At 46.5% G+C, this 13,389-nt stretch overlaps 1 protein-coding gene across 4 annotated transcripts in view; it reads right to left on the minus strand.

Annotated features, from left to right (window-relative positions):
* Kcnq1 (potassium voltage-gated channel subfamily Q member 1) overlaps positions 1-13,389 on the minus strand; it is a 327,638-nt gene that overhangs the window by 155,196 nt on the left and 159,053 nt on the right. For all 4 annotated transcript variants that reach the window (XM_059264180.1, XM_059264197.1, XM_059264187.1 and 1 more), the window contains one exon: positions 11,610-11,730. In XM_059264180.1, the coding sequence (XP_059120163.1) occupies positions 11,610-11,730 (121 nt within the window). The remainder of the gene's footprint in view (positions 1-11,609; positions 11,731-13,389) is intronic.

Genomic DNA, 13,389 nt, shown 5'->3' on the forward strand with positions numbered 1-13,389 from the left:
TTTTTTTTTTTCTTTCTTTTTTTTTTTTTTTAAATACAGCTATTAGGGTGACAAGCCTTTCCAAAGGCTAGCAGTTGGCGAGAGTTTCCAGGAAGCTGGTCTGGCATGGGGCTGGGATCATAGCAACTTTTAACGAGTGAAGTTCAGAAGGAAGGAGTCATCAGGAAAGGTTTAAGGTTCAACAAACTTTTTGAATTATTTTGCAAAAAGTTCTGGCTTTCCAATTCAAAGGCATGTTTCCCTGTGATGGTTTTAAGCCAGAGCTTATTTCAAAGGCAACACAGACTGCACGTTTCTGATTCATTCCCTGAAGATATTTGCCTAATCCTAGAGACAGACTTTGGAAGTGCCATCCAGTACCTGGAGACACTGGAGCCATCTTACTATCTCTTCAAACAGCAATCCACCCACGTGTCTCCCCCCCCCCCTCTACCAGTTTCTGTGGTTGTGAATACACACATGCGCACACCTTCCCTAAGCAGGAAGCTAGTCTTTGCCAAAAGTGAATGGAATTCAGATTTCCAGAGGGTATTCTTGGTCTCCAGCTCCAATAGCTATCCGACGAAGAAAGATACTAGTGTGTGTATGCTGGGGCTGGGAGAGAGGGGCTTCCGTAACCATTCACATCTTTCTGGGCCCCAAGAAAAACCCACAACTGGCTGTACTCTCCTTAGCCCCACCCAACCTCAGTACATTCCTTCCCTTCCTGAGCCCACCCTGGGTGGCCCCAGCAAACCAGCTTCCACTCCTCCCTTCCCACCAGTGGGGAGACCTAACCCATGTCCTTATTGAACAGCCAACAGTAAAAATGAAGGTCACACTACAAGTCCCAAACAGCTGAAAAGCATCCCCCCTCCCTCTTTGCCTGTTCTCACCCCAGTAGGAGAATATACCTTTTTTCTCTGTCTAGCAGCCCAAAGGACTAAGCTTTCGCACCTTCCTGTGATTGCTTCCAGGAAATCCTTCTAGCCTACTTCTGCCTGTAACAAACATTCTTGGGCCTGGAAATGAAGATGCTGCTGTTTGGGCTGTTGCAGCCCTTCACCACTAGAACTTTCCAACATAGCAGGGATCTGTATCCCCACCTAAGCCTTCCAAGTCCTGGGATCTAGCATCCCTAGGAGTTGTACATTTATAAATGTTGACATGGTTATTTGATTTGAGTGATCGGCAATGGCAAGACAGACTGGCTGGCTGGTCATGCTAAATTTCTCCTTAGCCTAAGTTATTGAGTTCTTTATTTGTTTAGCCAGGTAGGGTACGGGTACAAGACCCTTCTGTAGCCATCAGAATGAATGAGTGACTATGATGGACATTTTAGTTTTATGCTCAGCTCAAAGGCCATGCCGAACTCCAATCCAACTGCTCCCTTTGTTTGCTAATGAGACTATTTTCAATGCCATAGCCTCCTGGTAGGCAGGGTTATTTCTCCTGAGTTTAATTCTGGGCCAGATGCCACAAGGTGCTCAGCTTGCCTAGTCACAGTTGGCTGTATCATCTGTCTCTGTCTCTAAGGCCCAGTCTGATCCTCTTGCTTGGTCAAAAATAGTGTTGTCCACTAGGATCTTTTGGTTGTTCTGTGAAGTGTTAATTATGGCTTTCCTGGCCAGTCCCAGATCTCATCTTTAAGTATCTATATCATACCTCCACTTTACCAATTTCTCCTTCCAGGCAGAGCCTGCAGTGGACTTGTCTTCATCACCTTGGAAGGATCTTCTTATCCTAGTCCTTGTCTTTGAGTGTCCATTCAGATAGCTGGGATGTGGTACTTAAGGAAGTGCATCAGGCAGCTAGCAGTAATGTAGTCATTTGATCCATCCCTACTGTAGGTGATTGACAGAACCAGAATCAGAGAAGAGATAGGTCCCACCAGAAAAACAAAAGAACATAGGGGTAGGAGTTGGGGCTTGCCTTCTAGCTCTGGTCCTGACATTAGGTGGCCATATACTCTCTCATCTCTCCTATTCTCTTGTCTTTCCATTGCATGATACCTCCAGAGATGTTGCAACCCAAACCCAGACTGCATGGTCTGCTGAGGTACTGTGATAGGGCCATTGCCTAGTGATGACAGTCTGATGAAGAAAAGCCTGGTAGCAAGGAGAACCTAAGGGAAGAATCTCTTAGTGAAGCCCTTAGTCTCTGGGGTAGACCGTTCTATCCCTACCCCTCTGGACACTGCATACTGAGTTCAGTCAAGCCTGGAGCCTTTTGCTAAGCATCACTCCACTGAAGGTCACCCATGCCCTCCCCTAGGCTCCTACTTCTGGCTGCACTTGAAGCCTGGCCTATCATTGCCAGGTCCTTGAGCCTGTACCTGGAGCCCACATCCAGCTGGTAGAATTCATAGGGCAGGTTTTTTGTTTGTTTTTCTGAAAAAGAACATTTCAGTGTTTCAGACTAGTAAGAGTTTCAATTTAATTTAACAAATCCAAGCTGAGTGGTGGTGGTGGTACACACCTTTAATCCCAGCACTTAGGAGGCAGAAGCAAGAGGATCTCTGAGGCCAGCCTGATCTACAGAGTGAGTTCCAGGACAGCCATGGCTATACAGAGAAACCCTGTCTCAAAAAAGTAAAAATCCATATACAAACCAGAGGAAAACAAAAGCAAGCCTATCTCCAAAAGGTGCAAGAGGGAGAATTAGGCAAGAGAAGAAAGATCTCTTTGGAGCAGAGAACAGCTATTCAGTTTAACACAGGGAGTTGGCTCACACATATGGCCTAAGTGTAGATAAGGCCAGGGTAAGGGGACAGGCCCAGAACACATGAGCACTTTAAGACCCGATCAGACCCTTACCCTAACTTTTCCACCTCAGGTAGAGGCCAGCTATCAAGGAATAATAGTGGGGTCCAGAGGATGGCTGCCTAGGGCTACCTACTCAATGGACCTTTTTCTTTTGGGGTAGCAAGTTTAGGCCCTAATGCAGGATATGTGGACACCCACTTCTCAAATACCTTTTATTACCTTGCAAATTCAGCTTTGTTTCTGCTTCGGTTCTCCAATAGGCACCACAAGCCACTGTTAGGGCAGAGTTATACTTTGAGTACAGTGCAGTTTGATCTTATATGAGGGCTTAGAGCCAGAGTCCTCAAAGAAAAACCAGGTAGAGTAAAAATTATCTGTTAAGACATCTTGAATTGCACCCCTCCCCAATAATCCCTCTCAGAGCCTTTTGTATTACTCCCTTCTGAGTTGTTCTCATGTCACCCTGGTCTCTCATGGAGTCAGCTAGACCTGTCAGATCTCTGCTAGCCAGTCATTGCTAAGGACATGTATTTCAGGTGTGGCTTCTGCCCAGGACTTCTGAACTATCCTAAAAGGGATATACAAATAGGCATACATGCTGAGTGGGTAGGTTTGGGACCCCATGAGAAGCCTGGGAGGAAAGGTCTACCTAGTCTATGAAATCTAGAGATGTTCAGAGTGGCCTGTAGGCCAGTGAAGGCTCCTGGCTTCTTTATGTGGTAATGCCAGGTCATGATATACTTAAGAGGCTGAATTCACAGAATTCTCGTGACAGAAGGTCATCAGATGACCAGTGCCCAAAACCACATGGACTGCTCAAATCTACACAGTAGGTCACAGAATCTCACGTATTACTGGTCCAGTGCCAGCTCATTACTTCAACCTGACCTTTACAAAAGGAGACTTAGGCTCTCTCAGGGACAGAGTGTCTCAGAATGAGCCTGGTTCTGCCAGTATTTCTTGTGTGATAGTAGCAAGTTTTTGTCCTTCGTGAATCTTTAACTTCTTCTGTGAAGCTGAGGACTGACTCATTAAGTGTTCTTCAACCTACCAGGATGTAAGTTAAATGTGTCGGCCAACTGTAGCATCTACCACCAACCCTAGCACCAGAAGTTCAGCACAGGCTAGCTTGTTCTTAGCACTGAAAGCCGCAGTTTGTGAGTACTGTGGTTACATTTGGGTTTATCTTTCCAACAGAGAGGTTGCTATAGTTTTCCTATGACTTGCAGGGCCAATGGAAGGTAGGATATACAACTTATCCCTCTCTGTAGTCTGTTTGAGGGTAGGTGTTTGAGTTGTCAAGTCAGCCCAGTGATGATGGAATCAAATGACAGAAGCACACAGGGGCATCTATAACTGCCAGAAGTATGGGGGCCAGGCCCCTGCCTATATGTCTTTTACCAGGAGTCAAAACGGCCCATGAGCCCCTTTCCCAGCTACTTAAGGCTTTAGTCAGGATCTGTAGACTTGCCCTGTTGTCATCTTACTCCAGATCATCCTGGAGCCCGATACTCTTAAGTCTTCAAGTTCATCTTGTTTAGGACAGCACTTGGGATATAGCCTCACCCATTTTGTTCTGTGGAAAATCATTACTTGGCAGTTTTTAAAGCTTTTGGGTCAAACAAGCAATAACCTCATGGGGTCTCTTGTCACAAAGGGACACTTGATACTGTCTAACATTTATCCCAAAATCAGGTATATGGCTGGATATCTGACCCCATTGCTGAAATTTATATACCAATAAAGGAAGTTACATTCTCAATGTGTTAATTAATACACAAGGGGAACTGTAGCTCATAGATGTTAAGAAACTACTGCAGGGTCCTGTGAGCAGGATTGAATGACCCAAGCTTGCTAGGGTTTCCTGGAAGATACTGCTTAGTCATTGTGAGCCCACATCAAACCTAAGCTTCCCAGGGTTTCTTGGAAGACACTGTCCTTAGCCATTGTGAGCCTCACCAAACCCAACTGATAAGTTTGAAAAGCTGTGATATACAGAAAACTACAGGACATAGTAAAAAAAAGAAAGATGACATAACTAACTGAAGGACAAATCAGGCCATGATTCCCAGAGCCTGGATAGGGTAGATACCTTTTTTTTTTTTTCCGTGCCCATCTAGAGGACCATTGCAGAGGGCATTTTTTCATAGACATTGATATGTATAATGTTGAAGCAAAGGCCTTAGAGAGACAGCAGAGCTAGTCACAAGGAAGAACTATGGGGCTCTGCATACCCCAGCTCTCAAGTTCTATTGGTAAACTTCAATGCTAATGAAAGGGTAACACTGGCCAAAGAACAACCTGAATCTGATGAGTGGAACTGAGGAGAGTCCAGGAATAGAACTCACAGTGAGCTGATTTGTAGTGATATGCCAATAGGGCAGAATAGTGGGAAAAGGATGGTGCTGCATCAGACTGGATGTCCAAGTGGAGGAAAAAGCTTATCTTGACCTTGACTTCACATAGGACACAAAAATTGATTCCAGATGGACTGCAGATCTACATGTGAAAGGTGAGCTTTTAAAGCTTTAGAACAAACCAGAATATCTTTATGACCTTGGAGTAGTCAAAGTTTCTTAAGTAGGACATAAACAATACTATCCAGAGAGGAAATGTTTGATTAACTGGACCACATTAAAATTAAGACCTTCTGTTCATCAAAAGACACCAAGAGAGGGAGCAAGACAGCCTGCAAGGGAGGCAGTATTTAGAATACATGTGTGTATCTGTGTATCTGACAAATGACTCCTACTCAGAACACCCAGAACATAGACAAAATTGCAACTGAAGAACAGCTCTCAGTGTAAGATGTGGACACTCTGCAGAGAATGTAGAATGGGACTCAGCTTACTGCAAATTACAATTACCATTTGATGCCGCCAGATACCCATCAGGAAGACTAAAAAGGAAACAGTGAAAATTCGTGTGTGTGAAGATGTAGAGAAACCAGAATATTCACATGCTTCTAAGCAAGAGTAAAAATTGGGGTGGCTGCTATGGGAAACATCCACTCAGTGACCCAGCACTTCTACCCTAGGCATGCAATTAGAAGAGACAGCCATAACTTCCACCAGACACATGCATAGAATATTCTTAGTAACTCACTATCAAAACCTGTCCAGTGGTTATGGGTAGTAAAATGAATAAGTGAAACACAGAGTGGAGTGCCAGAGAGCACCAGGGTCTTGGGACCACTGTTTTCTTCAGCCCTACAAGGGGGTTCTCAGACATCAGTGAATGCAAGTGCCAGAGACAAGGGTGTATGTGCTGTGTGATCCATCTATGTAGATTTCAAACACAGGTAAAGCTGGCTATTGTTGCTGGAAGGTGAGCTTATGGTTGTTCGTGGCATGTCAGTGAAAGAAAGTGAGATCCAGAGGGCTTCCTGGAGATTCTGCTGCTTTCTCTGGATGCTTGGGTCTCAAGTAGGGAAAATGCATCATCAAACACATCAACTAAGATCTGTGTGCATTACTCTTTTGGTGTGTTCACTTTCTACTATAAGTTTATAGCACAATGCCCTGTAGAAGACTATTTTCTGAGCTTTACTAGAGACACAACCTAGGGAGACAGAGGAACTGGGCTTGCCTCCTGGCTACCACCTTGCTTGAAAGGGTATGTTACTCCAGTGCTCTGACCAGACCACCTTGGAGCTCTGTCTTTAGCAGGCTCTATAGTTCACTTTCCACTTCTAGCTCTAGGTAAAGCACACAGGAGATATGTTTGGGGGCTCTCTCTTGTTATTTGGTATCGCCAGTGTAGTATGTGATTGTACATACTACTGCTCTCCACTGGCATCCATTAAGCCAGTGGTGCTTAATGGTGGTGCTCTCTCAGAACAGTTCTAGGAGGTTTCTGCATCCCTTTCCTGTGCTTGTATGGAGGAAGTGAAACTAGGGAAGGTTAGGGGGCACTGGGGGCTGCCTGCAGCTGGGCCAGTGTAGGCTGAGAGCCAGATTGAGGGCATCCGATTCCCAGTCCCGTCTCTTTCCCACTGAGCCACTCCGCCTCGCTTTTAATTTAATTAGAAGAACATTTAATCCCCCGTGCATTTCAGAGACGGGTTTGAGCCTGGCCAGGGCCGTGTGGGGCTCTGACAGGGATCCTGTGACTCATACAGCCTTGCACAGCCCTCCCGGGCGGGCTCCCATGAGGCTTCTTTGGCACCTTGTGCAGACAGAGGTGGTCTGGAGATTCACAGAAGACAGGACACTAGTCTGGAAAGACAAACTGGTCTCATCTGTTCTTGACAAGCCCCCTTCTCTATTCTCCTGGACACTGCCCCCAACACGGCCTCTCAATCTTCTCTCATCAACATTTGCAGGCTGAGAAGCCAAGTAAGAGAAATGGGTGCTTGCTGAGGTGCCACAGCAGGCTCTGATTGTCTCCAGGCCCTGAACATCCCAGGCAAAACTGTCCCATCAGAAGAGCTAGCCTCCTGATCCACTAATGCCCCCCTCTCCAGAAAGCATAGGCTGGCCCCAGCCTCGCTGACAAACGCAGAATTCAGGAGACATTAGTAGTGATGTGGATGAAAGCCAGGCCACAGCGGGCCTCCCTGGAAAAGAGAAACTCAAACGTCTTGGCGTGAGATTCTGCAGGGTCCAGGAGAAAGTTGAAGACATGGAAATTCTAATTAACGTACGTGGGGCTGGTTTTGCTCAAGGATTTTTGAAGCTGTCATGTCACAAGAGGCCCGGCAAGCACATGCTCGCCCGGGAGGTTCTTATGGGCACCTGGTGGGATTCTTGCAATGCCCTAGCCTGAGTTCTTACTTTGCTCTGTCCTCTAGACTTTCCTCCAACCACCTTGGTGAACTAGGTGGCCCCTGAATGCTCCCAACCTCCCCTCCCCCACCAGAGTGGGATGACAGGCTGGTTGGTAAGTAAAAGTTGAGGTTCCTAGTTGAAAATGTCACAACAGAAAATTCAGAGGGGGTCAGAAACCAACTTCTTAGAACCTTCAGGGAAACTGCATGACAGAGCCAGGCTGGGCTAGGCTGCTGTGTTTATGGTAGGCTTGGCCTTTGAGGGTATCCTTGTATACTGATAGGGCAAAGGTGTATACTCATCTTGGGTATCCTTGTATGACTGATAGGGCAAAGGTGTGGGTTCCAGGCAAGTTCTGATTGGTTCATTATCTGGAGGGCAGAGGTGAAGTGGCAGTAGGAAAAGCTTACTGAGGCCACACCCAGGCACTATCCTTTAGCTTTAAGCTTTGGGCTCATGTCCTGGGCCCCATGTCTCAACATCCGTGGGAGCTACCTGGAGACCTTATTTCATTTCAAGCAAGGCTAAGGGTGTACTTTCTGTGTCAGAGTAGAAGTGGCAGTCTTGGGGTTCTCTCATCCTGGAATTTGGGGAGTGTTGGAAAAGGAGTGACAAGAGGAGCCATGGACACTCTGCTCCCTACCAGCCCCAGGCTAAGTGTCAGGGAGCTGTTACTTGGGGGCTTGAGGATAGTCTCAAGAGGATGTGAGAGGTGTTCCTGAGGAGACAGAAGACTGAGTAAACACTGAAAGATTCTGTGATTCTGATGGCTACAGGAGTGATGAAGGCATTCCATCTGGTGTAATACCACACAGGGCAATGGATGCATACAAGCCCTTGCCAGTTACCCACAGTAAGCAGGGTCCTAGGGACTTAACCTAACTATTGGGTATAAGGCTACCCCCATATCTATGGTAGTCCTTCCACATGTTGGCAAAGGTCTCTGTTCTCTATTTCATAGTTGGCCCTTAGAAACCTGGAGTAAGACTTTGGGTAGAGGACTCGTGTTGAGGGAGCTTGGAGAGTACAGGGCTCCCTTCCAATGATGTTAGAATCAGGAAGACAGCATCTGACTGAAATATGTATGCAAGTCTGAGGCTCAGCTGCACAGAGTTGGATAAGGCCTGGGAGGTACTCAGGGAGCTGCTGGTGCTTGCCTATTGAGCTGGGGTCAGAGAAGCTGCCTTGTCTTCTCAGCACCCTTCCCTGTTTACCAGCAGCTCTCTATATTTTTCAGTAGGCCAGCATGTTGGCCTCTCTGTCTCCAAACTATCAGTGGCCAATAGGCTCTGAAAAAGAGGAGCTTCACCCAGCCCCAGGGACCTTCCCATAATCAAGGCTACAGTGACCTCACCTCCCTGGGGCCCCTGGGTGGGGAGAGCTTGAGATGGAAACAAAATGTGTCTTTATTTATGCTTTTAATTTGAATTCTGGAACTGACCCAGCATAGTAATACATTTAACATCAGTAAAATGCACAAGAAAAATGGATCTGTTTTTTCTGCAACTGCCTCCCACCCACTCTGCCCCCTGCAAGACCCTGGTACACATCTCTGTCCCTGGTAGACACGTACCAGGGTGTGTGCCTCTTTTTTCTGTGTGTGTTCATAGGGCCAGTTGCCCACAGGAGCCATGCTGCATCGCTGAGCTGCTGGAGCCTAGCTTAATTACAGACATCAATCAACAAGCTGACTGTGCAAGAGGCAAAGGAATGCAGTCCTGGTGTGGGCACATGGACCCCATACACAGTGCCCACGATGGCCTATCTGTTCCCCCAGGATGGGGAGGGGTCTTGGAAAGGCCAGTAGTCCTGGGGAGCACATAGAGTTCTAGGAGCCAGACATACACCATGCCTGTGGTCATCCTCTTTGCTAGGACTTTCAGCAAGGATGGCGCTTGACTTCTGAGGATGTGGGTGTCCAGATTCTTTGATGCCTCAGCCCTGACCCCCAACTCTGCTTGACCAGATTGTATCTCTTTTCTGAAGCCTGTGATCTCTCTCAGTTCCTACCTTAGGTCTTTTTACTCAGTACCACCATGGGCTCCTTCTTTCATACCCTCCCACCTTCTCAGGTTGGCTCACTTCCAGCTGTTACATTTGGAAGAAATTGCCCTAGAAATGGCCTTAGTGTGTTCCTGGGTGGGGACTTGACTGGGTAAAGACTGTCTACCTCCTACTCAGAGAGACTCCAGGAGTGCTGGCCTGAGAAGAGCTGTGGTATCTGGATAGATGGTAACACACTAACTAAGCATCATTTGTATCTCTGAGGCTCTGTTACCTCAGAGGGGAGATCAGAATTGGACTAGTACTCAGCAATGTTGTCTTACTGGCTTAGGGCCGCTTCTAGAACAGATGGGCAGTGTTTGACTCCAGGAGCTTTGAGTGTACTAATACCAGCACTAATACCCCAAAGGGATGATTGATTGTAGGGCAGCAATAGGTTGAACTATGGGCTTGTATCTCTAGTTTTCCACTCTACTCTGGGACCCCATTGGGGCTTTCCTTCAGGGGCTTTACTGTGAGACATGTTTGTCCATCTGGATGGATGATTTGTTGAGAGCCCTGCCCTCTTTTGATGAAACTGCTTTTGTGTCTGGAGGCTACTCCATGGCCACAAGAATAAAATGGAGTGGTCACCAGCAAGAGGTGAGTGATCAAGAGGACAAGAAGGCTGAGTGGCCTCTCTAGGCTTAGGCAATTCTCTAGGGCCTGTTATGGTTGCCACGGTGCTACTTACCATCCCTACTCCTAAGTAGGCACTGTCATACTGCATATAACACCAACCACAAGACACCAGTATTTATCCTTTGAGTCCTCTCATGTCCTAGACTTAATCAATTGAGAGCCTTAACCATGTTGTTTGCTATTGTTCTACCCATTGACACCAGTCTATACCTGCCCAGCCTGTCTGGACTCCTGGTCACACCTCTGTTCCTACCTATTAATATAGCCAGCAGGTAAGGCTGCCTTAGGAGGGAGAATGACCCCTGCTCCTCAATAACTTACTGTCTCTCTCTTACAAACTACGAGACATTGGTAACCTCCCTTTGAGTTTTGGTGGCCTGGGAAGATAGAGGGCATGGCTTGTTTGAACATAATCATCCCTTCTGACAATCCTGCCTTCCCCTAAGGTGGCTTCAACTTGGTTATCTGGTTACTTCAAAAGCCCTCAGCACCAGTTTCTTCAGTCACTGCAAAGTCAAGCCCACACCAGGCAGATAGTAAAGACAAGAAATCCAGGCACAGGCTAGAAGCATAGGCTAGAAGCGTTATGACCAAGTACACAAGGCTAAGGACATGAATTTTAGTAGAAAGAATGAAAGCGTCCTAGTATGTAAATCCCAGGAGGACTAAGAGTGTGGCACTAACACCCTGACACAAAGACACTTTTCCAGGGGAGTACCCAGTGATGCAGTGGCCAGAAGGATTCTGAATGGCCTGCTTCTACCACATGGCTGCCTCTATACTGGGCTTTGGTGGGAACATTTGAGTCACATGTTGCAGAGAAATCATACCATGGCTGGGTACTGGGGATTGGCCTAGTGATGCTGTGATGGGGGCCCCAACAGGAAAGAGGATGGGCATGTGTCCCAGGCCAGCTGTGTCTCAGGGGAAGGCCAACTGGAAGGCGTGGAAAATCAGCCATTTCCTCCACCTGAAGGAGCCCCTGAGGACAGTAGTGGCAACTGGCAGACAACACCCGGCATCTGCCCCGTGGCTTTGGCCAAAGTTCCATGGGGAAATGCTAAAAAACAAAGTTGACTCTTTTAAAGGAGTGGTGGAGGGGAGTAGGGGGGAGAAAAACTATTTTCTCAGACGCTCAAAGCATGAAAACAAGTGGAAAATGATCAGCTTAGTTTTACATAAGTCAAAACAAGAGGATCATATTTCCAGATTTGGTGGGAAAGCCCCTGCTCTCCTCTCCTGCCCAAGCCCTGAGGCCAAACCCAGCAGCCAGTGGCCCCAGGTTCTTAAGGGTAGGCAGTGAGTTCTGGGTACTGAGTGAATAGACTGCATCCCAGCAAGAGAATGAGCTTTGCTCTATGCCAGGGCAGTTCCCTTGAGCCCCAGCCTCTGTGGGCAGATGGACACTCACTGTGACACATGGGTGATGGGGGTCAGCAGTGTCTCCCCTTCCAGGTCCAGGTCCTCAGCAAAGCTGTTTGTTCTCAAGAAATGGGGTGTGCTTACTTCCAGCAGTGTAGGGCTCTTCCTTACTGTGGAGAAGGTGTGGGGACAGCTCATTAGGCTTCAGTAGAAACTCGATCCTGAAGGGGCTCCAGAGCTGGACAGAACTAGACTCAAATGCCCTCCTCAACTTGCTATTGCTATGGGATAAAGCTGTGAGCTCCCATGGTCAGGTGAAGAATGGAGACATAGCTTAGAAAATTCAGCCTCACCCATCAGGTTTACATTGAGTGGAGTGGAATAGGTGAATGGGTATTCAGATTGGTCCCCAAGTACCTGGGGCCTCAACATCCCAGACTGAGTGATAAAGGCTGGTACATTCTTCTCAGTGTGCTAACTGCCCTGGGGTTGAGCTCCAGAATTGAGGATCTGACCTATCTCAGGTTCTGGGCCTCTCACTAGCTTCACACAAAACATTTGTGTCAAGAACAAATAGAGGCACTGACTCCTAGTATTGTGCTGACAGATCAATGAGCCGGGCAATAAAGGGTGCTAGTACCTCTACTTATCATGAAATACAAACTGAATTCCTTGCTTTGGCCATGATGCTGTATTAACCAGGTGCTCTTTGAGGGAGGCCACCCAATTGTCCCAGTAGATGACTTCATATAGCTCAGGAGACTGATCCAGATCAGTCTTCACAGGGTGTTCCAGTTTAGTAGTGTTTGCTCTCAACTCACTTTTCATTTAAAGTGTTTGATGTAGAGCAATTGAGTACTTCTAACAAGTAGAATAATGCAAAATTCACAGTGGTCCTCAATTATCGTAAGAGTCACCTGCCAGGCAGATCCCTGGCTCCTGGTTTTTATTCATCTCGATAGCTCATATGATGTTATACACTTGAATGAACCTCTATTCTTGTCAGTTTTTTCTTATTGTTCTGCGACATGCTTTTCTCCAGGTATGCAGTTATGCATCTAGTGATCATTTTAGCAGCATAATAGCCCATAATTTAGATTTACTACAATTTACTTACTCATCCTATATTTTATGGACACTGAGTCTCATAGTTCTATGCCAATCAGGCAGTGATTCAATATCCATCTTTACTGTTAAAAGCTGTTGACACACTGGGTCAAGTGAGATGGTGTGCCTTTGGTAATATTAGTACGTATTTTGGATTGTTCTTCTATTAAGTTGTAGCAATTTTCTCCTCCTCCAACTTTCCCACTCTTTGCATGGCCCATTAAGCATGGATAAAAACAGGTTTTCTCATTTTAAAAATTGTTACTAATTCTTTGAGAATTTCATATAATGTATTTTGAGCATATTCACCCTATCTCCTCCCAGATCCATCCTCATCTGCCTCCTCTTGTTTTAAAATTTAATAACCCATCAACTTCAATTTGTGCTCTCCATATATTTCTAGGTGTGGGGGCCATCCCCTGGAGTGTGGTTGGCCTGCCAGGAGTCAGACTGTTAAAAAAAAACTGACTCTTCTTCCCCAGAAGGCCATAAACTGTCCATAGCTTATCAAGAACCTTTTGGAGTTCATGAACCTCTTCCCACTCAATAATAGAATGTTGACTAGCTTGGACCTGTGTAGACATTCATGCAGCTGTCCTGTCATGTCCAGAAGTCAGTTTTAGTCTTCTTCTATAGTCTTTCCATCCCCTCTTCTACAATGGTCCTGGGCCTTGGGGAGGGGATGAATTTCTCATTTTTCACCTTCACTGACTGCTTTCTGG

Source organism: Peromyscus eremicus, chromosome 1, assembly GCF_949786415.1.
Source record: "Peromyscus eremicus chromosome 1, PerEre_H2_v1, whole genome shotgun sequence".
Taxonomy (NCBI): Eukaryota; Metazoa; Chordata; class Mammalia; order Rodentia; family Cricetidae; genus Peromyscus; species Peromyscus eremicus.